The following is a 24,754-nucleotide window of genomic DNA, read 5'->3' as shown; positions in this document are numbered from 1 at the left end:
AAATTATTATAATTTGGATGTAATAATCAACTTATTTGATGCAAATTCCTTATTAGGTACAGAATAAATACATGAATTACAGAAATAGCGAGAAAAAGAAAGAAATAAGATACATAGATTTCCAAACAATACATGAACTGTAATCATCAAACAAAAGAAATAGAATCAAATTAGTATACTCTATCCATTCCTATTAAAACATCTTTTTTGGTATACAAAGTCTTTCCACTGGGATGGCCAATTTTTATCTTATTTTGGTCCAGCGCTAAAAATTCCATCTTCAATAAAAATTTTTCCCTCAAATTTTCATCCCGTTGAACGAAGCAACAAGGTACCAAAAACATTTCAGATGCACCAAACTCATTCAAACAGTTTTTTCCGGCGTCGGCTTTTTGTATGGCGATGCAATCTCTGTCTCTGAGTCTTCGGCTTTCCGTTTCTTACGCACCAAATGAGATATATCACTAGCAGGTTTTTGAACTTTAGGTGCAGAGTCGTTGCTACAACTTGGTCCGGCACCATTCGAACAGCCACCAGCTACTTTGTTTTTGATACCTTCTATGACGAGTTTGCAAGCTTCCTGCTTAAAGTCTTTCATATCTGAGATTTTCTCTTGAATCTCTGGGAGTAATTCTTTGAGTTCTTGAATCTCTCCTTCTACCGTATAGAAGGAATCGTCCGTTTTGGGAGGTTCTTTCATTTGTTCCAAATCTTTGATACGCGAATCCAGCAATTCCGTAGCTTTGTTAAATTCTTCGATACTGGCGTCAAATTCGTTGCCTAAGGAGTGAGCTAATGCAAGCTGATAATGGATTTCAGCTATCGCCCTTGGCTCTCGCGGTTCAATTTGTTGCAAAAGTTCCAAACATCGATGTAGATCGTTCAAAGCACCCTGAAAGTTCCCTCCTTCCATGGCCACTTCTCCTAAGAGTCGATAAGCATCGGCCAGTAATTTCCAACCGGATTGACCACGCTTTAACAGCACCAGTTTCGCTAGTTCTAACACTTCCCAGGCAACCTTTAATTTAAGGGCAAATATTTGTTGTTCATTAGAGGTTTTATAAGATAGAAGACATTTCTAAACGAGGATCTAACACGATTGCTTAAATTTCTTTTGAAATTACGCAATGAGCAATAATAAAGAACAAAGGAAGGTAAGTTTCTTTACAAGGTGTGTTGCAATGCAATAATGTAATATAATCATATACGAACAATGAAAGAAGAAAATTAAATTAAACAATCTTCATACCTGTAGATTGTTGACTTCATCCTCTTCATCTTCTTTTTCTATATCTTCACCATCATTTTCTCCATTTTCCTTGACAACCCCATTCTGTTCAGTTGAACAAGAAGGTGCATTAGCGTTACTTGTATCTTTACTGGAGTCAGCCGCAGGTTTCTCATCTTCTTTTGGCTTTTCGACCGTTTCTTTCGCCGTTTTACTATCTTCAGTCTTATCGGAGTCTGATTTTTCTGTTTCGTTCTTTTCACTGCTCGTTTCTACCTTCTCTTCTTTTTTCTCAACTTCTGGTTTCTTGAGTTCCTGCTCAGCTTCCGACTCTTCAGTTTTGTTTTCGGTGGCGGTTTTCTCTTTTGCTTCGTTGACTGGCCCATTGTCCGTGTGCTCTTCACTCTCCTCTTCTTCCTTCTCGTCAACGCTGCTCAATTTCTCGTCTTCAGCCTCCTCCTCGTCCTCTTCATCGTCTTCTTCAGTTTCTTCCGTGCCCGGCACTCCGCCACCCAACACTCCAGCCTCCTCTCTCGCTAAACCAAGAAGAGCTCGTCCGTAAAGCAAGTAAGGCTCGCCAAGTTCGTCCGCGGTGTCTCCGTGTTTTTCAACGAGCAGCTGACATGCCTGTGCCAGTGCGGTTACAGCCATGGTATAGTCTCGGACTAAGAGATGCCGTTTGCCATGGGAGATCGCGGTCGCTGGGTCAGTGAAAGCTGCGTTTTCGGCGACGTCGGCCATCTGCAACGTCAGACGCATTGTTACTTATTTAGTTATGACTCGTGTAATATGATTATACCTGATAAATTAAATTTTTTTGTTGATCTTTTTCCGTTGCTGTTTTCCAAGTGGATTACGATTTTTATGGATTTATGAAAAATTTAAATATGCGGAAAATAAAACTTTCAGATTAAATATTTAGAGGATTAAATGCAAATTTGCGTTTGGATCTTTTAAAAATATGAATCTGCATAAAATTTACTCTCTGTTTAGAGAAACTTAATACAGAAAAATGCGTTCCTATAAAATGTGATTTCTCCAACATTCGATCCACATCGATGATCAAGACTTTGATAAAAGAATATTCTTCGATTATTCGCCCACGAGAATGGTCCGATATCAGTAATGCAATTAAAACGTGTTCAGAATATTCCACCTACGCGCGATACGTGTCGCTTTTTTTACGCAAATCTACCTCCACAGCAATATATTCTTAGTTAATATCAACGTTGACTAAATAAATAAGTGAATCTCGTAGAACGTCGCACGAATTCGACTTGACAGCAAGCAAGTTGTAGCTGAGTGGCGCGTGAGCAACTCGAACATATTTCAGATAAGAGTAAGGCATTTAAATATCGAATACTGTACTACTAACGTTAGAACAATGGTAGGTAAGCAGCTCGTTAAGCGACAATCGCAGTTTCCTAATTCTCTTGCAAACAACCTGCTAACGAGCAAAGATCCACCTTTATAACAGAATCCAGTGAAATGATGCAACGTCGATGCTAATGACTTCTTGCGACCTACTAGCTTCACAACCTGCGGTCATGCAATTTTTGTTCCTAGTTCAAAGTTTGTATGATCCGTGCTTAGTAATAGGTATTACTGAAGTTTCTACATCACATAATTCTAGAAGAAAGTTAGGTATCCCAATTGTATCCAGCTTCGCAAGAAGCTTAATTTGACATTAAAACTCCCAAGGAGACATCCGATATCAAGCGCATCATTAAACCTTTAACAACTACAATCTTACTATGAAGGCATCCTTTCTCAAAAGAGTTATCTTAGAAAGGCTGTTTCAAGCATCACACTTAAAAGAAAGAGTTCTTCACAGTTCAAAGAAACAGTAGTAAAAAAGGACAATGCGGCGAACCATCATCGTCTTTAACAAACTTTGCCAAGAGTAGTATCACCTAGAAGCAGAACAATAATTCAGAAAAGAGTGCATCGAATCAAAGAACGAGCAAAGGGGAAGAAGAAGAAGAAGAAGAAGAATAGAATAATGGAAGGAAACAAGAGAAGAAGGGAGAGGAACAAGAGAGAGAATCACCAGAGTGGGTTGTCCGCAGCATCCGGGTGGGGTGGTTGGTTGGGTGGTACGTCGGTCGATTTTCGTGCGCTTCGACGCAGAACGGAGAGGGCGTGCTGATCGTTTGCCCTCTCATAGCGGTGGAGAGTCACCGAAAACACCACGAGCTCCGGGGGTGTCGATTGGTCAGTGCGTAACTGGCAACTGTCGGTACGGTTGTGCGGCTTTCAGTGGGCTGCCAGCGGTCGCCCTGGGCACCACCTGCATGGATGGAGCCTACCCGTGTACCCAGGGCCCCAGCTCCACGTCTTATTTTCCTCGTCGCAACGTTGGCTCTCACTTTCGCAGGTAATTGATACGATTCTTCGCGCTCGACCCCCCTTTCCTTCGCTCGACGTGGTGTTTTTGTTTGGGCCGTCCGAACGATCCTCTACACCGGCTCAATTGACAAAATCCATCTTACGTAATGAATAATCTAATAAGTTGGCTCGCTTCCGCGGTTGGTTTCCTAGACGCACGTTGCACGATGTACAACGTGTTGTGCAGATCTATTTGTTAACCATCAGCTGATCCGGAGAAGCGTGTCTGTGGGCCATTACGGGGTATGATTTCAACGCTACGATAATCGAGAACATGTTTTTGTCGTGTCCTTAGTCTGTGTGGTAAACGAAGATGTGTAAAAATATACTGTGACTGATGGAGGAGTTTCAATGAATATGTAGATTCATCCTCGTTCCATCGCATTAATTGATACCGGTGTACGTTTTCAATGGTGCATCGATTAATTCGATATTTGAAGTGTATAATAAGAGGGCGGATGTTAAGTGGAAAAGCACGTGGATAATGATGCTCTATCGTTCCCGATCCAAAGCGAAACGTCGTACTTTGCAGCGTCATCGTGTTTAATCACATTTGTAGTTTACACAGATAACATCTATTCTTGGCAATTTTCGTCGCATGTTTCCGTATAATCGTAACATTAAGACGCACCAAACAGTGTAATCTAACAAAAATATGTATATATATGAATATGTAGACTGTTTTACGTATATCGTATATTGTACTAGATCATCGTCGTACCATGTGACTTGCTTCCATAAACACTTCATTCAGGCCTATTTAATCATCTCTCGCGCGTTCGTATACTTTGTTAATGTTCCTTCTTGTTCACCTAAAAGCTTCTTTAATAGAAGGGTCAACAACCACCGGTTGAATTCATTGTATCGTGCATTTTTTTTTTTTCAGCGGAGAGGAATGGTCACTCCAGAGAAGTGCTCCTATGCTCTAGTATACTCGAGGGCTCTTGCTCACGCCAGTTTTCTTATGCAATGAAATATCCTACATCACGCAGTTTAGCCATGGCGCGAAAACGACGCTCTTCTCAAGGCTCCTCGTTAAACGCGAAACTTACTGCCGTCAATCCCGACGAACGTCGTAGAATCTTCTTGTATCTCCCTAAGTAGAGGAGATTCACTTTTTACGGCAGAAACTGTTGCAACAATATTGCAGTTATTACCGCTTGATGGTCTACGATTACAGTGGATGCGTGTTCTGACAAATTGCTGTTCCGACGAATGAGACGTTTAAAGACCAAAATGCATACACTCGTACGAATCTATAAATATATTTCACTGCTTCGATATATTCGTCAGAATACGTATCTACTATAACTACAGCCTAAGCCGCATCCAATAGGAAAATTATTCCGGCGTTTTACCAGCATTGCAGTTAGCTTCTTCGGAAGGTCAAGTGACACGCAGAAACTATCATACTGTAGTAATTGGCTATCCTATACACTGACTGTGTTTTTGTTACGAAACAATCATCACCAATCAAGTTTATTCTTTATAGTTGCAGTAATATCATCCAGTACATAGTCGCACGTTTGAGATATCAACCAGTATAAAAAATCTTCACTCAGATGTTCCATTACAAAGTAAATATCTGAAAGAATTTACAACACATTACTTGCGAGTACCTTCGAGATCACAAAGGTTTTACAAGTGTTGAAACCTTCTAAGAGGATTTTGAGAATTCGCGAAAACATTGGAAATGATAGCTGCTGTTAAAATTCATTAGTTTTCCTTCTATCAATATGCACATTGCCGAGAGGTTGATCATAGAATCGACGAGACTTAAAGTAACGAGGGCATTCTTGTGCAGAGGAACGTCGATATACAACGTTGAATATAGAGAGTCGTGTTTCGTATCTGTTCCAGCGACCGGATTATTGTGTGGTGCCATAATGTCGGATCACTGGGAGGAAGTTGGCTGGGACAAGGAGGCTTTGACCCACGCGAATGTTACACTTAAATGGTACTTGGATGGACAGGTGGCGATGCTAGAGCAAACTCCCGGTCACAGAAATCATCATCCTAGCAGACGAGCTACCTTCCTCGTGCCAATGTACGGCGGTATTTGGATCATGTGCGTCTCCCTTACTGGTGAGTACCGGCTGATTTGTTGGATTTTGATTATTCCTCGATTATAGATTATTCCTGAGAGAAAAATCAATTTTTATTTTATCATCGCAGTCTAGTGACAATTTTGAAACGTTTAACGAACGGACATACATCATTAAAGAAAGTAATTGTATTAGATCGACTTTCACAACACAGTAATTTAATAAATAAAATTCAAAGTAAAGTAGTGAGTTCATTCCTGACTAACAGGTATTTTCTTATAACGCAGAAAATAGTTTGACGTCATAAAAAAATTCCACGGATATTTTGGACTACGCTTACTGTTGGACTTTTTAATTTACTCTTAGCTTCTGAATAAGTTTCATTCACGAATCTCCCGTTCGAAAAATTCGTCACCGATAAAACAATTACATTACTATATTTTTCAAAATATCTCTGTTTTCGTAGATCAAAATTCAAATACATAATTCTTTAAAACAGCTTTGTTTCGAACGTTCTAAGATCGACCGTGAATTTCCAATGATACAATGATGTGCACACACCTTTTCACAAACATGTGTAATCGTCCCGACATATCTCCAATGATGCGGTTCTGTATGAACGACGTTCTATAGGTGGATACCACCTTGACTCTGACCAAGGTATCGACCAGTCGATTATGATCTGAAACAGCGTGTTGTCTGACTAGGAATACTGTGACCATGAACATCTTAAACGTTCCTTCGCCAAAGTTTATGCCAATCACTTTCACTATGCTAAACCTCTCATCCAAAAGAAACGAAAAATGATAGATCGATTAATAAAATAATTAAGAAATGTGACGGATCGATGCCTCTTTCTCACTTTTAATTCGTCCCATAATAAGAGAATGGAATAATGGATACAAATGTAAAATAACAAGCATAGATAATTTTGGAAATACCTGAAAAAGTTCTAGTTCTGGAAATAGCTATCTTTTCAATGCAAAGTGGTAGATTTACTGTAATTTAGATAAAAATGTATATGTGTTAGACTGAATGTATTTGTTGTTCTTTTATCAGAGGAACCATTTCAATGGTGATACCGTATGCTACAGTAGCTTCCATGATATAACGAGATTTCAAATTAAAGAATTTCAGTAATGACACTGATTGATACTAACATCCAACGGCTATGTGTGCAACATTCTTTTTCGATGGAGATTAACATAACACTAATACGTATATACATCATGCAGTCCTAACTGAGATTTAGAATTCTCACTGCAGCACGTGTCCGACAAAGAGAAATTCCAGAAATCCTAACAAACAGAAATTAATTTATTAAATATTTCCTAATTAAGGTACAGTATCTACAACGATTGGTACGCATCATATGTATATAGGGTAAAAATATAAAATAAATAAGAAATATATTATTGCATATTCTCATGTATGTTACTAAAAATTATTTGCGAATGTTCGTCGGCAATCAGATGCTACTTCATGTAAAATACTGCTAGTCTAGGTTTACGAAAACTTTTGTGAAACTTCTTCAAGGAAGATTAACTTTATGCGGCTGCAAAAGTATTCAAACGTACTCCTTGCTATCGACTACCACTTTATAAAAAGTCTTTTATCAGAAGGAAGAGACTGGATAAATTTTAACAATTGAACTCTCCAAGGAAGAAATGTCAACAGTGGAAAGACAGTACAAAGACATTGAAAAGGAATTTCGAGTAAGAAAATTATAGCAGTAAAATGAAAGTAGCACGAGCATATTAAAAAGGAAAGTCAGCGAGAAAAAAGAAACAGCGCAAGAATACAAAAAGAGAGTTACGGTACTAAAAAAACTGTAGCACAGAAACGTCGATATTACAAAAATAAGATACCAAGCCAGGAGTGAATATACGATGGTTAGATTTTTTCAAGCTGTCAGTATTTTTCCTGACCACCTGTAGTATATATGCCCTTATTCTCTCGAATTCTACAAAAAGCAGAAAAGTACAGTAGTAGTTTGATAAAATCCAAAGGAAAATATTAGATCCAGAGACAGAAATTGGGTCGTTTTCTAGGGGAGGATGGACAAACTGTTCTGGAAAAAGTCAATTGTGGCAAAGTACGAAAGGGTGTGACGCAGACAACGAACCAAACAAGATATCATGGAAGCTCCAGCACGGGTTATAACTCAAATTAAATCGGATTTCTGTGTCCTTTGATTAAACAAAATTCTATTTCGTAAAAGAAGTAATGAAGGAAATATTCTATGAAGCGGAGAAAATATTATACATGGAATATTTGCAAAATGCGAGATACATTATCACATTCAAATCGATAGCCGCTAGTATCGACTTGTTTTGCTTTCATTTAACTCGGAAAGTATAGCTACAATCGCGAGACAGTTATCATAAAATACGATAAGATCCGTCTGCCTATCTTTACGATATAATCTTATCACGAGAAAGTGTATAACGTTGCCAGAAAAAAAGCTTATAAAAACAACCACCTATGCACTTGGCTCAATTTATGAAAAATCGTTCTACCATTCTCTAACATGCATAGTTGCTTGCCTTCGATAACAAAAGAGTTAATTAGTCTTTCGCTTATCAGTACAGCTCGTGAAATCAATAATTTTATTATTAATTTCTCGTCTGATATTGCAATGCAATTATTTTATGTTTTAGCGAGCAATCTCATTAAACAAAAAATTCCATACACTCTTTTCTTCCAACGACGATTTATCGCAGTACCGAAAATTGCAACGCAGCATAACGAAATCGGTTCTCCTTGTTTCTCAATGTTTCACCGACTCGTCAGGTTTTTGTTGCCGTCGAAAAGGTTTAATTGAGAAGAAAGTCCAACATCAGAATTGAAATTTCAACGTTTCTCTGCTCCTGACGGCCGTGTTTCTTTTTGCCCGCGTGGATAGACCTTCATTGTCGATTGTATGATTTGAACGTTTAATTTTCTCGCCACATCGGGGACAAGGGAAAATTGGAAAGGCTGCGATTACTATTTCGATCGTCTACTCCAAGTTGAAACAGCTTTGCGGTATGAAGTATTTGAATTCATGGGTCGTCAGTTCTTTGCGCTACAAGCTTTTGCATGTGAGAAAGTGGAAACATTAAAAGGAGAAAAGAAAAAGATTATATTGAAAAATATTAATTTCATAAAAAAAATTAGTAACTTTTTTACGATTAATGAGATGGCTTTTTATTATTAAATGAACTTGACCTTCGGAAATGTGTGCCTATATAATTTGTTCCTTCAGATTTCTTTTTCTTTCTCTTGGAGAACTTCCTCTGATGGTTTCTGGTCACGCCAAGCACGGAACGTTGCTGTTTAAATCAGCATAAATCACTGGTTCTGCTTTATGTACCGGGTCTTTATGAAAATCAATCTAATATTCTCGACCTGCGTATCCTGAAATTATTCTGTACTTCTAAAAATTGTTTGATAAATATAGTAATCTTTGAAATCCAATAGTACATCCTTGCAATTTTTTTGTTAAAAGATTGCATATACTGAAATTCATTAATGATATTTCATCTATTATCTATCTTATCATGTGTTAAATCTCCGTTATCAAATTTATGTTGGAACGCTTTTGCTAGTTTATCAAATGAAAGAGGAGGCACGAGGACAGCCAACCTAGACCCGCTGAACTTGGATCGATCTATTTCTGCTTCAGGATTTATTATTGCTCAATTCTCCAAGTTTCCACGACCTTCTATGCCCCCCGTCTTCCTGACATTTCACGGAAATCCACGTTCAGGTTCATCCTCTCCAACGAGCCGATAGTATTCGGCATCTGATATCGAATCTCACGCTCCAACTATTCGGCGCTCCTGACCCCGAGACTTAATTCGACTACTCATTTCCAGTATCGAGTTAACCGATCACACGTAAATCTGTGTAAACCGGCTCTCTCCACACGGCAATACAAAATTTTATTGTTTCCATTTGAATTAAGGCCAGTGCGTGTACCTAATTGCAACACCAACTCTGTATTTTCATTTTCTTTTTCCAACTGGTCGATTCCAGTTCATTACAAGTTATTTTGTTACTGTCGACTCGTAAAACCAGCAAGTTTCCAATTAAATCTTAGGGCATACATAAAAAATTAATAAAGGTTCTTTCAAATTAAATAATTAAGTTTTCGCATATACAAAAATGTATAATAAACGTAGAGCTACAAAAATGTATAATAAACGTAGAGCTACAAAAATTCAGTGAAATTTTCTCCAATTTGATACTCTTTAGGCTAAATACGGGATTTAATGTTTCCAAGCTTTTTCATCAAAATTTCACCACACGGAGGAAAGCTTTTAAAGATCGTTTAATTAAAAATCGAGCCGAGTAGAGTAAGGATAGAAGTGGAAACCAGCGGAATCCACCCCGTTCACAATTTCGTTCCATGTCGCGCAAGGAACAGCGTGAAAACGACGTCATTTCTTTTTTTCACTTCTCGTGTTTCAGAGGAGGAAATACGACTACTGGGTCAGGTAGGTTTTCCGCAAGGGAGGTGCATTAACTACTTGACGCCTGACGAAGTACACGAAGAGATCCGCGCCGCCTGGCAGAATCGTGAGTATAGTCGTTTCGCTTTTATCCTCTCTCTTTTACCTCCACGATTATTGTGACGTGATCACCCTCGTTAAATTGATTTCTATTTACGGCAACTGAAAATTAAATCGATACAGTGTAGCTCCCAATGTTTTGTAGAGAAGAAAGAATAGCTGCGACATTTGGGTCGAGATTACTTGTTGTCGAGACGTTGCAATTTTTCAATCGATTTCATCCAGAGGAGAGAGAATTTCTTCCTTTTGAATTATTTACTCCTCAAAAATTCTAATAACTGACGAATATTTTTGATGATACTAGTAAAGTGCATCGAAGATTCTATGGATTTTATATTTAACACGATTCATAGAATAATTTTAATATTTTTCTAAACGATAAAAATTCATGTTCATTCATAGGGATGCAGAACTTGAGTATCTCCTGTTCTCTAGTCTGTCTGATTATCTTGGGCACAGCAGTTCTCATTGGATTTTTTGGACTCTGTAGACACCAAATATCGGCCGTCCTCGTTACCGGTGTGATGTATCTTTTAGCAGGTGAGTTTGTTGCCGAGAAAGCTTTTAAAGCGACATTAAAGTGTTAATCGCCATTAGCCGAATAAATTTGATCGATGTGGAGCATCGTGGTTGCGGGAAATCTGGTAACCGCAAAAGGATTTCTGCATACTTAGGAAGTCGACCGCAAAATAAGCTGTTTTAAGAGAGGAATACATTGTTAAAAAGTTCTCAAGCTCTTTATTCGTCGATGGTAAACACGAAAAATTCCTTTTGGAAAGTAATAGGTGTAAGGAGTGAAATTACAAACCGATAATCACAAGAAATTCAATTGTGCCACGCAATCAACTCATTTTTATCAGGAGTTCAATAACTTTTCATGAATAATTAAGATATTTTCTTATTCAACAAAGGAGCTTCCCTCTTGGTATTAGTGGTCGCCGTTGAGTACGATAAAAGGCAAATACCTCTCACCTCCGATAAGACTTTTCCAAACACTCCAGAATCTATTTTTCTTTGTACTCCTTTGCTTCAATTGAGTCTTTTGTAATCAGAATTTCTTTTTAAAAAATTCAAAACTGCTTGCTACAGAATTTCATCGTCCATATAAAGATAAATATCTATCTTATGTTCAACTTATTCAAAATTTCCTAAAATTATTGAAATATTTCATGTTAATGATAATCGTCTGCTTTAAATTAAGGAGAAGTTTCCTTTTAATATGAAACAATTGTTTTAGCCACGTTCGCGTTGTTCACCCTGACGATAATTCACTTCAAGAGAGCTCAGGATCGAGGAACTCGAATACCCGACGGCCCTGAGGATGGTGTAATTGGTGGACCGGTTCCCCGCAATGTTCTTAAGGCCAGACGATTCACCAGCTCCTGGAGCATGGACTTTGGATGGGGTGGCGTTACACTTTGCGCCCTTGCCTCGGTTGCATGGATCTTGCTCAGCAAAATAATGCGTTTCAGCCCCATTGCTGCTATGATAGCGTAGCAGTGGGAAGCCTTCGAGGTCTAAGGTCGTTTCCAAAAGTTACAATATAGCGTTTCGATGTCGTCGCCTCTTTAAGCGTGTTCCAAACCAAAGGTGATTGCATTCATCCATGATGGGAAGTGGGTCACAGGAGTTGATTGTGTAGTTTCTGATTTATTCTGACTAGAAAGTGAGTCAGCTTGATGGGCAGCTCAATACCATGAACTATTTTGTGAGCTATGGAATTTTCATTGTGTGGAGCAACCAATTTGTGTCAAGTTGTTATTCGCAGTCTGTAAAGTAAGAAGGCTTTAGCATATAGGTGGAAGTTTGACATTTGGGAGTAATGGAAACAGGGTACACGACATTGAGACAATTTTGAGAGTATTTTTTCAGAAACGATATCAGAGTCGAAAATGACCACCTCGAAGGCAGTTTGTTTTATCAACAGGTAATGCGTGTTGCATAGTGTTTGTCAAATTTATGGGACTAACTTGGACCGGTCTAAAGCATGGCAAGGTATAGAAGGAGCCTAATTTTTGGCAAACCTTCTAAATGCAACATTTTGTACAATTTATCTAACAATCTCTAGTCTTTGACAAAGAAAATATACACGGATGAGTGAAGAACTATATGTTCAAGAGGGATGTACAAGCTTTAAAGTAATATCTCTTGTATCTTTGAGTTTCCAAATCTTTAAAGTTTTGCACAAATTTATTGCCCTATCGAGATAATTCAAAGATCCCCTTTTCATATAGATCTTTACTATAAAGTAAAATATTTACAGGTACATGAGTAATGAGATAATGTGTGTTGGAGGAGAGTAAGGTGTCTGAACTGAAGAAGTATTATTCATTGATAAGTAGAACAGAGTACACGTTTACCTCAGTTTTGATTTGCAGTCAGATTAGTCAATTACTGTACGAGTAAAGGAAAACCTTACTATTTCTAGTCTGTCTTTTTAGACATATTTTTAATATACCTCTAATATGGTCTTCTTTTTGTACAGTTACAATTAATATGATTAAATTTATGTGAGAGTTAATTTGAAGTAAGAATATTTTTGTGTTGTAGAAGCTGAGACAATATTTGTTGATCTTTGCTTAAATATTTCAATACAGATTGTAATGTAATATAGATGCCTATAGCATAATTCGATCGCCTTATAATTAGAAAGATAAGCATGTTTGTAATATGCATAGCATAGCAGTAAACTTGTTCGAGCCAATACAAGCAACGATATGCGTGTTTGCAAGAATTTAGCTTTTGCTACGACTTGTTATAGCAAACAAAAGAGGAATTATGCCAACAAAATGTATCATATACAGAGGATTGTGAATTGCAATTCGTCCATTAAGATTTAAGAAACAAAATAAGGATGCTTTAAATGAAAGCATCTCCTACATACCCGGAGACTAAGTTTTGCTAGTTCAATGATAAAATGATTTAAAAAGGAAAAAAAGACGAATATATACGCTTGCAAAACTATTCTCCGAGTGTTTATTTAAACGAAACGCATTTTTCTGATAATATTTTCTTGATTGTCATATTTTTTACCTGATCCTTGTTATTTGTTACATTGGAATTAATGTATCATACATGCAATAAAAGAATAAGCTATGTATAAATAAAGGATATCCTTGTTCTTTAGGTTTTATCATTTATAACCTCTACAATATTGCACAACTTAAAGAATTACGCTTTTACATCGTGGACTGGCAGGTTATGTTTCGCAAAAACCATGTTCGCATAAACATGACTCACGATGAGACAAATACAAGTAAATAGAATGTCAGTTTTCGTATATATGAGCTATTTGAATACGAAAACACGTGACCAGACATTACAGGTATATGTAACGCGGGACATGGTTGCATTACAACCTATACGTACGTACATACATGTCTGTGCGTAGATTTAATATATTATAATTTTGTGCCGCGGTAAACAACAAAAGTAGTACAACTGTGAGCTCATTGTACTAAGAATGTACGTATAAAAATAAACTATGCGTTACGTTACTATTTCCTTCGATAAATCTGCTTAACAGCATCTTATTTTCTCGAGTATACGAAATATCTCGTTTTTTAACGTGGTTATTCATATGAATGTTTATCAATTTATAGGAAAAAAGAAAAATATGGTTAATGCACGTAGAACACAAAGAAAATATACATACCTTAATTCCGTTCGAATTACTGGACGTTTGACGGTTTTTTAATGATGGACACGCTTTCACTATGTTCCTTGTGGGTTGCACGCGATGTTCTGAGTATCACGAACTTTACTTAAACAGTTACAAGTAAATTTATGTACAGAGACGCAAAGATTTAACGGAGTGACCGTTATACCAAACAACGGTTTATTACCGGCACGCGCACAACTTGTACGAGCGTCAAGCACATCGTGAGCACAACGATTTATCCTGCACTAATGTGAACAGAACTTTCGACTACGCATGTGTACTTATTTTACCGCCATTTAGTCTTTTAGGCGGGAACGATTGATTTAGATAACGTAATATTTTGATTTCACCAAACATATAGATCATATATACACGCTTTAACTATATTATTTACTATAATTATTTATTTATTATATTATTATATTTAAATTATTATATTATTTAATATAACATTTCTTATTTTTAATATATTCTTAATATATTCTATTCAAGATAAATCTAATTTGATATATCGAATAAGATGTGACACAATTAGAAAGTTAATAATTAATTTTCATATTTTTTTTATCGCGAAAAGAACAAAATTTACTGTAGAATACTTAATGTTGAAAATAAAGAATGCATGATTTTGTATCCTAAAAATCTAAGAAAAATTATATTATGTGTATATAGAAGAGATTGCAATCGATCTGGATACATCGATATTCCTACACTGCGTAATGAAAGTCTTTCAAATTAATACGCAGCTTCCATCGTTTCGTGCAGTTTTGTTGAGTGGTGTGCTATGTCGTTCCATAAATTTTCAAAGAAGCTTATTGAATTTGTTGAATACAAATTGGTAAGTGCACACAAAATAATAATTACGCAATGATATTTCAAGTTACATAATAATTGGCATAAAAATATGTAAATACTGAGAAATATCTCATACAGAAGCCAACACATCGTCTGTGGCTTGCTACAACTTTTAACATTGTTGAATATATTTTTAATCAAATATCTGATTTTAATCTTAATTAGTATGATCTCTTATCATATACAAATATATACATACAATACATTTATGTAAATTCACATTTTAGTAAATATAGTATGAATATTATATATAGTCATATATTTCAAATATTTTATACCTTTAAATCTATAATTCAAATATTTTCTATCTTTGAATTTACATGTCTAAATTTTCTATAAATACATAAAATTTGGCTCAGCATATTTATCAAATAATTATTAGAAGACATGCAATTCGTGATAATTTACTATAGAATACTGATTTGTAGTTTGGTAGTTACGCACTACAAAATATTGATTTTCAATAGATCGATATTCAACAATTCAAATTGCTTGCGATTCTCGATCGCCATCTTGGATAATGTTACAATGTGTATCGTCATATAAGATTTCGGTTTCGTTTTTCAGGTGCAAAAAACTGTGGTGAAATTGTACATTCTTCGAATTCAATAGTTTTGGAGGTAATCGATATTGGTAAGTAAGAGCCTGATATTATTATTCGATAAATTTTCTCAGAATTACTGTGAGATATTTAGTAGAAATAATATATACTATATTGGAGTAGTAAGAAAGATTGAACAATTATGATTATAAAATTTAAATTAATATACATATATGTAAATTAAAATTAACAAATGCTACTTATAAATCGGAATAACTACCAAAAAATTAAAGTGATATAAGGTATTGATTTGTTTAATCGATCGATATTCAATAAGTACAAATTTTTTCCGATTCTCAATCGCCATTTTAGATAACATATAACAATGTTTGGTGTCACACAAAATTTCGGTCTCATCTTTCAGGTGCAAGAAAGTGTGCTGAAACTGTGCATTCTTCGAATTCAATGGCTGTGGAGTCATCTTCAGTGGTAAGTAATGTTTGATTTTATTATCAGAAAAATTTTTACAAAATTGCTGTGAGATATGTAATGAAGATAATTTATAAAACACCAAAGTAACGAAGCAGAGAAAAATTATAGTTATAAAATGTAAATCAATGTATATACGAATCAAAATTAATTATATTGCCTATGAATTGAATTTGAAAGAATTATTTAAAAATGAATTATCCAGTTATATCCAATAGTTGGTTCCGAACAGAGTTACTATTATCTTCAATCGTACTTTTAATCGGTCTTAAACGCGTTTCGGCAGAAACTTGATGATTGATGTTATTGCAAAATTCGATAGGTTTTTTATCAGATTTCAATCTTTCAATACCAATGTTTAATTCGTTCTTAACATTATTTTGGCATATTAATTTTTTATTACGTATAGCAAATAATTTTTCTTTAGCTTTTTCCATGGCAGAATGTTTTTCGTTGTGATAATTTTTCCAGCAATGTTGAAACCTTATGAATACATCGTTCCAAATGCAAAGTTCCTCAACTGAAATGCATTTATATTAAAATTTAATATAAAATTTGAACAATTAGAATAATCAATGTTTGTGTAATGTTATTTGATAATATACGGATGTGTGTGACTTTTGTACCGTATAAAAAGAAGGTCGTAAGTATAAATATTGCAGTAGGAAGAGTAATGTTAGATAGAAGTTCATTGGCTAAGTTCAGAAGCGCTGGTCCTTCACATAAAGTCATTCCTTTCATGGTATCCACCAACCAAGGTAAATATAAATAAGGAATATCATATCTATCAGCAAACGTCATCATTAGAGTAGTTATCAGTCCAGAGATTATATTTGTTACCAGTATTATAATCTTCAAATCTGAGAATAAAGTTTTAATTTCTTTAGACGAGTTAGATTTGAAATGTAAAATTTTCAAATTCTCGAATTTTTAAATTTCAAATATTAAAATAAAAAATTTTTTAAATTGCACTAAAATTTTAAATTAAAAAATATAAACTTCATATCTCTTATATTCAAGCATGTTTTCCTCGAAGATGTAAAACAAGGACGAAGATTTTTAATAAAATGATAAGTTTTACGGTAATGTTTAAACTTTGTTACTGTAATTTCGCCGAAAAAGAGCATTAAATGCGGCCGATTTTGTCACTGGATTCCCGTGAGGGTAACGGCCTCCGGCTTCTAAAGTGATACAACTTAAACAATATATTGTGAAACACATCAGTGCCATGTACAGTGCTTCTACCTAACATTGTATAATACAATATTAATAATAACAAGAAACGCAGGATATACTTAATTAAAACACGCTAGTTTAAATTTTTTATATTTTTTCGTACCTTTGACAAATTTTTTACATGCCGATCCTTTCCATTTTCTTTCCTATTCTCTGTGCGTGTGTAAATAACATTTTTTTCTAATTTTAATGACATTATAACTGGATTTTATCAACTTATTCGTACATGATAGAACCATTAGGTTATGAGCAAACCCCAATCCACGTGTTTTTTAAAATTATATATATATATATATTAACAACAAACGCGAAATTGGTACAATACAATAGGTAGTCTGCAATTTCAAATATATACGTCGTACGGTTATCCTTTATTATATCAAAACATTGTGTACAAGGTTTCACAATAATTTTAATAATTCAAATTGCATAAATATTTTCTGCTATCAAATTTCTTTTAGAATTGAAGATTTAACGAGACTGCCGAGCTTGTCTATGGAACAAACAAAACACTTGAAGCCAATTATGTACGGTCAGGACGGATAATAAAATTTCGTCGCGTTTTATATGAAGTCCATCCAAAAATACTTTCACACAGAATACAGTGACCTCCACGATGATCACGCACAATTGCATTAAGAGCCAGGGTGTATGTAACATTGGATATTCCTAGAAAAAAATATCGTTTCGTTTTAATATGTTAAACTTAAGGGAAATTTCTTCGAATCACTCACCGTAATTGCTCCCAGCATGATTAAGGTGTAGTGCTCTATTCCCAGAATCGACGTCATTAGCTTTAGATCTCTTTCCACATCCAAAGGTACTAATAATAGAACGATTAATTGTTATTAAATTCTATTCTAAGATTGTCAGAGGAATTGAATAAATTACCGGTTTCATTGTTTCTGGTTTGCGAGGGTGATCTGACTGGCAATTTGCAATTTATTATGCGGATGATATCAAACGCTGTAATCACCTAGGTCATTAATTAGGCAGTGTATTTGTAAGATTTTCTTTCGTATACAGTATTGTGCAAAAGGCTTAATTTCATGATGGTAATTTATCATGATTTTAGGAGATATTTTCACATAGTGTTGCATGGAAACGAATCTTCTTTTATCGTTTCCTTAGCTTATATGTATATTCTTTAAGAATATTTCGATACTCAATTGTACATTACATATTGTAAAATACGTGTAAAATGATTTAAAGTGTATCTTAAAAATATAGAAAGTGAGAGGCGTATAAATAAATTATTTGAAGTACTAAAGATAGGATGGAAGATAGTAGGAAATGAGTTTATTGAAAAATTACCTAACAGCATCGTTAAAATAATTCTTTAAAAAAAGATTCTTTTTTAGTAAATTACCAATAATTCCGGAAAAAGATAACACTTTTTGGGAATCAACAACAAATCTAAAATAATATCAAGTATCTTTCCACTCATTCATAGAAACATAATTTTTTTGTTTTGGTAGGTGGCCAAGGACTGTTGCACAATACTATACTTCAAGATATTTCAAATAAAGCTAGACTGAACATTTGGTGAATCGAATTTAAAAGTTCACGAACCACTATCTTCGTTCAGACGAAAGAGATTCGTGACCTCTTGTGTTTTATTATGCGGAAATAATTAAGGAGTATTACGATCGACTAACGGTCCCAATGAGGCCGAGTATGATCACGTAGATAGAATTTCCCATGATGTAATGGTCGCACAGGGTGCACGCTAGTTGTCCAAGTCGCTAGAAAATTGTTACATAAATTATCTACCTGTTTCTCATCGTAATGTCACGAACATTACCAAAGCTACTAACTAAATATCCACTACGTTCGTTAATTTTTCGTCTACATCGAAATCTCATGATTATTCTCGTCAAACTTTACCAAAATGATTCCAAGCTTGACCCGGAAACGAGAAAAACAATTCGAATTTTGATTACTCTTTTCTGGAACCGTGCCAATTATTAACTCAGAGAATTGATCTATCCTAATTTCGACAATTCGTAATTATTCCAACCAAGTTTCACGATTCAACGATCTATTGCCAATCAATTAACCGGTTTGCATAACGATGAATGCAACGTTAACGACGTTATCCACACACGCGCACGTGTGTTCATGTACTCACCGTATTTTTGTTTCCAATCAGCGCTTTCAGATTGGAAAGCACAGAACGTTTGCAACGACGTGCCATTCTCTAAGTTCTTTTCTACTTCTCATAGCCGAAACGCTCGAGCAATTTTCTGCAAGCGAAAAATAATTCACCAAAATTTCTCCCGAAGGTTATACACGGCTTATCATCTTATAATTTTGATTCAATAATCTTCCCTCTCTGAACAATTTGAATAACGTTGCATAATGCGTTTCACTTCAAGGAGCCTAGCTCTGTAATTTTCGATTCCCATTGAAAAGAGGAAGAAAAAAAAGGAAAGGAAAATTCTCACGATGAATGTGTATTCTGGTAAAATTCAATCGATACACGACGAAGTAAGTCCTTAGAAATTATTTCATTGTTCCTGGTCAGGTGAAATTTTTTGTGAGAAAGAAGGTTTCATTTGAATGATTAAGTTACCTCCTTGATTCCCTTGCTCTTGTATTCCAACTTAACTTCACATAATAATAATAAAATAGATACAAGGATAAATATAATAACAGTTTACTGATACTTTAATATTTTACCATGGTATAACAAAAATATCTTATAAATTAACATATCGCCTATTTTATCTATGGGTGCTTAATTTTCTTTTTTCAATAACTGACCTAAAATTTCAGTGAAAATGGGGGTATATTTGTTAAATACAAAATTTATTCTCTTGGTCTATGAACGTAAAAGGTTCAGAGGGATAGTGGTAGGATAAAAAAATCTTTGACTTGTGGGGACTATGAATAAAGTTATATTTTAATGGAGAAAGCTGTATGCTTTTAAACATTCAAATTATTCTGCTTATTACAGTGCTGTATGGCTCACATAAAACCTTGACCTATTACTATTGAAGAATGGAAGCAAGAGCGAATGAAAAATTAGAACTAAATCTAGAAGCGATTGGTTACTAGTGGTTAATCTGTTGGAATCTGTTTTTCTTTTAGGCAATCGATCATGGATTTCCTCCGCGAAAATTTAAAGCTACTTGTCCTTCTGCAAATGAGATAAACACAAAGGAAGGGAAACTTGATTCTACCGAGACTTCTGAAAATGAAATACTAAGAATTTTTCAAGCTTTGTTGCTGTCTACCTGTATGTTACTTCTGAATTATCATAGCGTCCGTTATGGTCGGACAGAGTATAGTATCTTGGAAAATGGTGAGATCGCTCCAGGTTATGCTCATAAAGCTGTGATCACTTTGACCTTAGGCTACTCTATGCCTTATACGATCGTTTCTTTCTTCGCCATTGGCATGCTTGCTTATTCTTTGATCTCGGTGAGAACATTTCATTAATTTTGTTATTTATATAGAATACTATTTGCAATAATAGAATATGTTAGTTAGAATAATTTCATTGCTGAACTTTGTTCAAAAGAGTCGATGGTTTGCTTTTGTTGAGGAAAAATAGTAGGATAAGGAGGACATAAAAATTTTTCTAAAATTATGGATTTTTGTTGCACGCTATTACTATAAGAGATATATATATATATATACACTACAAATTATGTACACTATCGGTTAAAAATTTTGAATCATTTGTATCTACCTTGAATCACTCAATTTTATTATCAATTTAAAATTAGTGCTACAAACAAATCTTTCAATCTCAAATTTTTACCTGGTAGTGTATATCTCTAATAATTGTAAATATTGTAGAAAAATCCACGTTGGAGTCTCCCATCTATAGTTCTGTATCTGGCTGACTTGGTTTGCGGTATCAGCGAGGCCATTGTCGCTATTTGGTTATTTTTCTCCTATTTCCCATTATCGACCGCTCTGTCTTACACGTTAGGCACAATTTTACTGATATGTATGTTTCAGACCCTTAACACGTATATATTTGCTTTTCCGTCGTACAGTACTCGAATGGTAAATTTTGCCATTTAGTCGGAGAAATTTGGATGTGGCTGGGCGTCCTTCGACTGTACGAACATAGAACCTTCAAATGAAGCATAGGATCGACATTCACGAGGAAAGGAGAAAAATCGAACGAAAGAGCGAATACATCATTTCTCTAAAATTATATTTTATAAGCTACAGCGTCTACAGTTTGTAATAAAATATATCAGTCGTCACGTGATATGCATTAGTATACTCGAGTAAACGATAGGGCAGTTTAAAGCATTCGTTGGACACTTTGGGCTCGAGTTTAGGATCCGAATTTCTGGGCAGTAATACAATCTACAAGGAAATATAATTATTTTCGCGTGCGGATGTATCCAGATTTTAATGTCCCACTTTCATCGACTCAATTTTACCTTGGACAATATTTTTCCACCGCTTCTCTCAATGTGTATTTTCCATTATGGTTGTTCTTTGATATTTCTTGGACGATGAAGCCCATGAAAGCTTGACATGGTACTCCTGTTAGCTGAATATCGTTTTCTGGCTCAATAGTTGCCAGCTTGTCTGGTAAACACTCGTCTTTATTGCTGTTCGAAGAACAAAGCATAATCGACCTGAATTATTATTAGAGTATCGATGATTATGCAGATTCATATTTTTGAGAAGAAGCAGAATCTAGTTAAAAAAATGCAACTTACGCAGATATTCGTACATTACCAGGAAACTGTACCAAATTTTACAATTTACATAAATATAAACGAAATAACAGATTTATAGTAAGCTAGCTAGAAAATAAAATTACCGAAAAATATGTCATTTATACTAAATATTGATAAATGTCCTAATACATAATAATTATAGCTGGCAGTGTATTTTGGATATTTTACAAATTTTTGCACATTGAATGCATTATGTTTTGTGCAAACCTAAATTAATTTTAGATTTTATAGACGTACAAACATCCGTCTAATTATTTAGAACAACGTAAAGAAATTTTGCGCAGATAAAAATGTTCTGCTTACTTGCAAAGGTAACTTTTCATCGAGTCTAGATTGCAAAACATGTTCGGTTTGAGGACGACACCAGGAACGCTCCAAAGCAACTGTGCTTTGGCTGCGATTTCCAAAACTTGGTCGTCCAATTCTTTCGCAATTTTCCACAGTTTCGAGCTGCAAACAAAATCGTTTAAACCGTCTCGAATAATGTAGAAGTTTATAATCGATCTCACCCTTTGAAGAATTTATCGATCGACACATTGACGTTCCTTATATTTCCATTTGCAAGTACCAATTGTTGCCTAAGCTTATCCTCTCGACTCGATATCGAGGAATGATAGTTATTTGAATCGTTCAATTTAGATTCCGGCCTTGTTCCATTAATACTCGGCTGATTCAATCTTTCCTTGTTAGGCTGCTCCTTTATTAAATTTATCAGGTACACCTACGATAAAAATTCGCGTCACCGGCGTTCTAGAATTTGGGCAAACGCTGAAATTTTAAAGATTTCTCTCGAAGGTTTTACGTTAAAGTCTGGATGTCTTCTGGCCGCAGTTTCTATGTAACAATAATCCGTCGTCGACCAGTTCTGATTATCCAGTTTGAAGAAGTACGCATTGGATGCTCCGACTTGTAGGTTCGAGATTCCTCCCATTCTAAAATATCGAATGATTTATGGAACAACGTGGATATCAAAATTTCTGCCTCGTGTGCGGAAATCGTTGAAGCGATCGACATAGCGCTCCTGGTGGAAAAAATATAGCGAGACTGGAAAAATTCTTTTGTAACTGCGGACTGATTTTTATTAACACGGTAAACGCTAAGTGGGAAATTTAAAAGTGCAAAATCGTACAGAATGCGCATAATGCATGAAAATACGCAATATAATATAATATAGGACATAATAATATTTGATAGAGTCTGGAATGAATCTCTATTCAAGTTCCACCTTTTGGTAATTGAGTTATAAAAATAATAATTTATAAGTAAAAATTACGAGTTATTGTAAACATGAATTTACGTAAATTATTATTATGTTTACGTATGTATGTTACGTATGTTTATTATTATGAATTACGTATGTAGACCATGACAGTGACGATACAGCGAGATTTTAATGGAAATTGGTGAACACATTGATCGCAAGCATTATTTTCTTAAACTTTCCTACGAATATTTGTTTAGCATTATGCATTATCATCTCTTTGCGATAAACAAACCTATGCACACGAGACGTTCATTCTTTGGTAACTTTCATATTTTTTGGTATCCGAGTAATGAAACTAGAAATTTGTGAAAAGTAGCGCTGATCGGTTTGGCTTTAAACAAGTTCGAATAAGAGTTTGGCTTTCGAACAATTCGAATAATAAGGCAATGAGAAATTCGATAGACCGATTGTTAGACCTCTTTAATGCTTTGATTTATGATCTCACTGTATCCTTTCCATCAAGAGTATAATAAAGAAACAGCTAGACACCTGTTACCGACAACGGTGGGCGCACAAATAGCCACCGTGAGGAAGATCAAGAAAACCAGACTTCCTATGATTAGACAGGCTGCCAGGAATGCGAACGTTACATCCGCTGGCCATTTTCGTAATTGATTTACTACGCCTTTGATTATCGGCGTTTCACAGGGTGTCTCTGTAAACTTGGCGAACTTATCGCTGTGATTGTCCGGGTAAAGGAGCGACACGTCCTCTCCAAAGGGATCTGTTGTTTTCGACAGAAATACGTAGAACGTTTGACACAAACATGTAGAATATTCGTAGATTCGTGGAACTTGTTTCGTAAATGTTTAGTAAGAGGAACAAGGCTTCGTTCATAGACAAATATCTTTATCAAGTTTCTATGTTCAAATATCGCGAAACGAGAAAGGACGAGGTGAAAGTTTCTTTCTTAAAAATTCTCTTTAACATCTTACTAATTCTAATTATTCTAAGAAACGTAGAATTTATGATTTGGAATCAAGTTTCCTAAGGTTAAGAATTAAAAGAACATAATACATGCGATGAAAATAGTATCAAATAACGATACACAACGAAACCAATTTGCTCTTCGTTGTTTCAGTTCGTCGATTATTATTATTATTTCCGATTTAATTTTAACTTCAAACCGGCCTTGCCAAAAAAAAAATTACCACGCGGTGAATTCAATTCAGTTCCCGGCAGCGAAAAATTTTCGAAATTCAAGCGAAAATATTGTAAGAGCGTAAACGACGATAGTAATGGTTTTTGAAGTGGCTTCTCTTCGATCACTTACCCTTCGTGCTCGGCATAATGTCGATACTTTCACACTGCTAATGTTGTTCTCCTCCCTGGTCGTTTATGCAGTTAGTTTCGTTCGCCAAGTCAGCATTTCGTAATAATTGGCCGTATTTAAATTGAGTGACGACGATTTGCCAGACTACGGAGGTGGACTGCGTTGCGCTGTTGGCATAATGTTCAAAGTGGAGCATCGAAAACGCGTTCCGGCCGACGAAAGCACGCGATATGAGAATCTTCGCGCGATAAAATCGCGTACGTAGGTTATTCGGCGATGATTGCTTGTTTCTCGATATATTAATTTCGATGGTCACTCGATACTATCATTCTCACGTCCTTCCGCTTATCAGACGCGTTTCCAAATGAATTGGTACGTAGAACGTGATACACGAAGGATCTCTTAACGTGTGAACTTTAGTTTCAAAAATCGCTTACGGGACGCGTAGTTAAACTTAAGCAATGACGAGTCCACACGTCGAACTGAGGGCAAACGCTGGCGTT

General features: G+C 35.4%; 5 protein-coding genes across 13 annotated transcripts; 2 read left to right on the top strand and 3 right to left on the bottom strand.

The window, feature by feature from the left end:
- Positions 1-200: 200 nt before the first annotated feature.
- On the bottom strand, positions 201-14,011 carry LOC122575083 (nuclear autoantigenic sperm protein). Of its 4 annotated transcripts, XM_043743521.1 has the most exons (4): positions 3,279-3,407; positions 2,604-3,141; positions 1,250-1,969; positions 201-1,018 (listed from the first exon to the last, which is right to left on the bottom strand). In XM_043743521.1, the coding sequence occupies exons 3-4, from the start codon at positions 1,967-1,969 to the stop codon at positions 365-367; spliced, it is 1,374 nt and encodes a 457-aa protein (XP_043599456.1). In that variant the 5' UTR covers positions 2,604-3,141; positions 3,279-3,407; the 3' UTR covers positions 201-364. The 4 variants fall into 4 exon arrangements, with proteins under 4 accessions (XP_043599456.1, XP_043599454.1, XP_043599455.1 ...); XM_043743519.1 differs by lacking the exons at positions 2,604-3,141; positions 3,279-3,407 and adding an exon at positions 13,873-14,011; XM_043743520.1 differs by lacking the exon at positions 2,604-3,141 and having other exon boundaries at positions 3,279-3,417.
- On the top strand, positions 3,473-13,339 carry LOC122575089. 4 transcript variants are annotated; one of them, XM_043743532.1, is made up of 5 exons: positions 3,473-3,605; positions 5,477-5,701; positions 10,117-10,224; positions 10,620-10,757; positions 11,455-13,339. In XM_043743532.1, exons 1-5 carry the CDS (start codon positions 3,527-3,529, stop codon positions 11,712-11,714), a joined length of 810 nt encoding a protein of 269 aa, XP_043599467.1. In that variant the 5' UTR covers positions 3,473-3,526; the 3' UTR covers positions 11,715-13,339. The 4 variants fall into 4 exon arrangements, with proteins under 4 accessions (XP_043599467.1, XP_043599470.1, XP_043599469.1 ...); XM_043743535.1 differs by lacking the exon at positions 3,473-3,605 and adding an exon at positions 3,759-3,859; XM_043743534.1 differs by lacking the exon at positions 3,473-3,605 and adding an exon at positions 5,109-5,193.
- Positions 13,489-21,224, top strand: LOC122575092. Of its 2 annotated transcripts, XM_043743541.1 has the most exons (7): positions 14,019-14,099; positions 14,551-14,716; positions 15,301-15,366; positions 15,699-15,763; positions 20,093-20,425; positions 20,807-20,960; positions 21,038-21,224. In XM_043743541.1, the coding sequence occupies exons 4-7, from the start codon at positions 15,740-15,742 to the stop codon at positions 21,097-21,099; spliced, it is 573 nt and encodes a 190-aa protein (XP_043599476.1). In that variant the 5' UTR covers positions 14,019-14,099; positions 14,551-14,716; positions 15,301-15,366; positions 15,699-15,739; the 3' UTR covers positions 21,100-21,224. The 2 variants fall into 2 exon arrangements, with proteins under 2 accessions (XP_043599475.1, XP_043599476.1); XM_043743540.1 differs by lacking the exons at positions 14,019-14,099; positions 14,551-14,716; positions 21,038-21,224 and adding an exon at positions 13,489-13,682 and having other exon boundaries at positions 20,807-21,037.
- Positions 17,358-20,232, bottom strand: LOC122575094. The gene is made up of 5 exons (XM_043743544.1): positions 19,131-20,232; positions 18,658-18,744; positions 17,891-17,975; positions 17,734-17,822; positions 17,358-17,668 (listed from the first exon to the last, which is right to left on the bottom strand). Exons 1-5 carry the CDS (start codon positions 19,194-19,196, stop codon positions 17,471-17,473), a joined length of 525 nt encoding a protein of 174 aa, XP_043599479.1. The 5' UTR covers positions 19,197-20,232; the 3' UTR covers positions 17,358-17,470.
- Positions 21,157-24,694, bottom strand: LOC122575086. Of its 2 annotated transcripts, none has more exons than XM_043743525.1 (7): positions 24,252-24,694; positions 23,468-23,702; positions 22,517-22,646; positions 22,224-22,435; positions 22,018-22,164; positions 21,409-21,609; positions 21,157-21,331 (listed from the first exon to the last, which is right to left on the bottom strand). In XM_043743525.1, the coding sequence occupies exons 1-7, from the start codon at positions 24,265-24,267 to the stop codon at positions 21,223-21,225; spliced, it is 1,050 nt and encodes a 349-aa protein (XP_043599460.1). In that variant the 5' UTR covers positions 24,268-24,694; the 3' UTR covers positions 21,157-21,222. The 2 variants fall into 2 exon arrangements, with proteins under 2 accessions (XP_043599460.1, XP_043599461.1); XM_043743526.1 differs by having other exon boundaries at positions 21,409-21,582.
- Positions 24,695-24,754: the final 60 nt, after the last annotated feature.

Source organism: Bombus pyrosoma, linkage group LG14 (assembly GCF_014825855.1).
Source record: "Bombus pyrosoma isolate SC7728 linkage group LG14, ASM1482585v1, whole genome shotgun sequence".
Taxonomy (NCBI): Eukaryota; Metazoa; Arthropoda; class Insecta; order Hymenoptera; family Apidae; genus Bombus; species Bombus pyrosoma.
The sequence above is the reverse complement of the archived record's forward strand: the minus strand, read 5'-3'. Positions and strand labels throughout refer to the sequence as shown.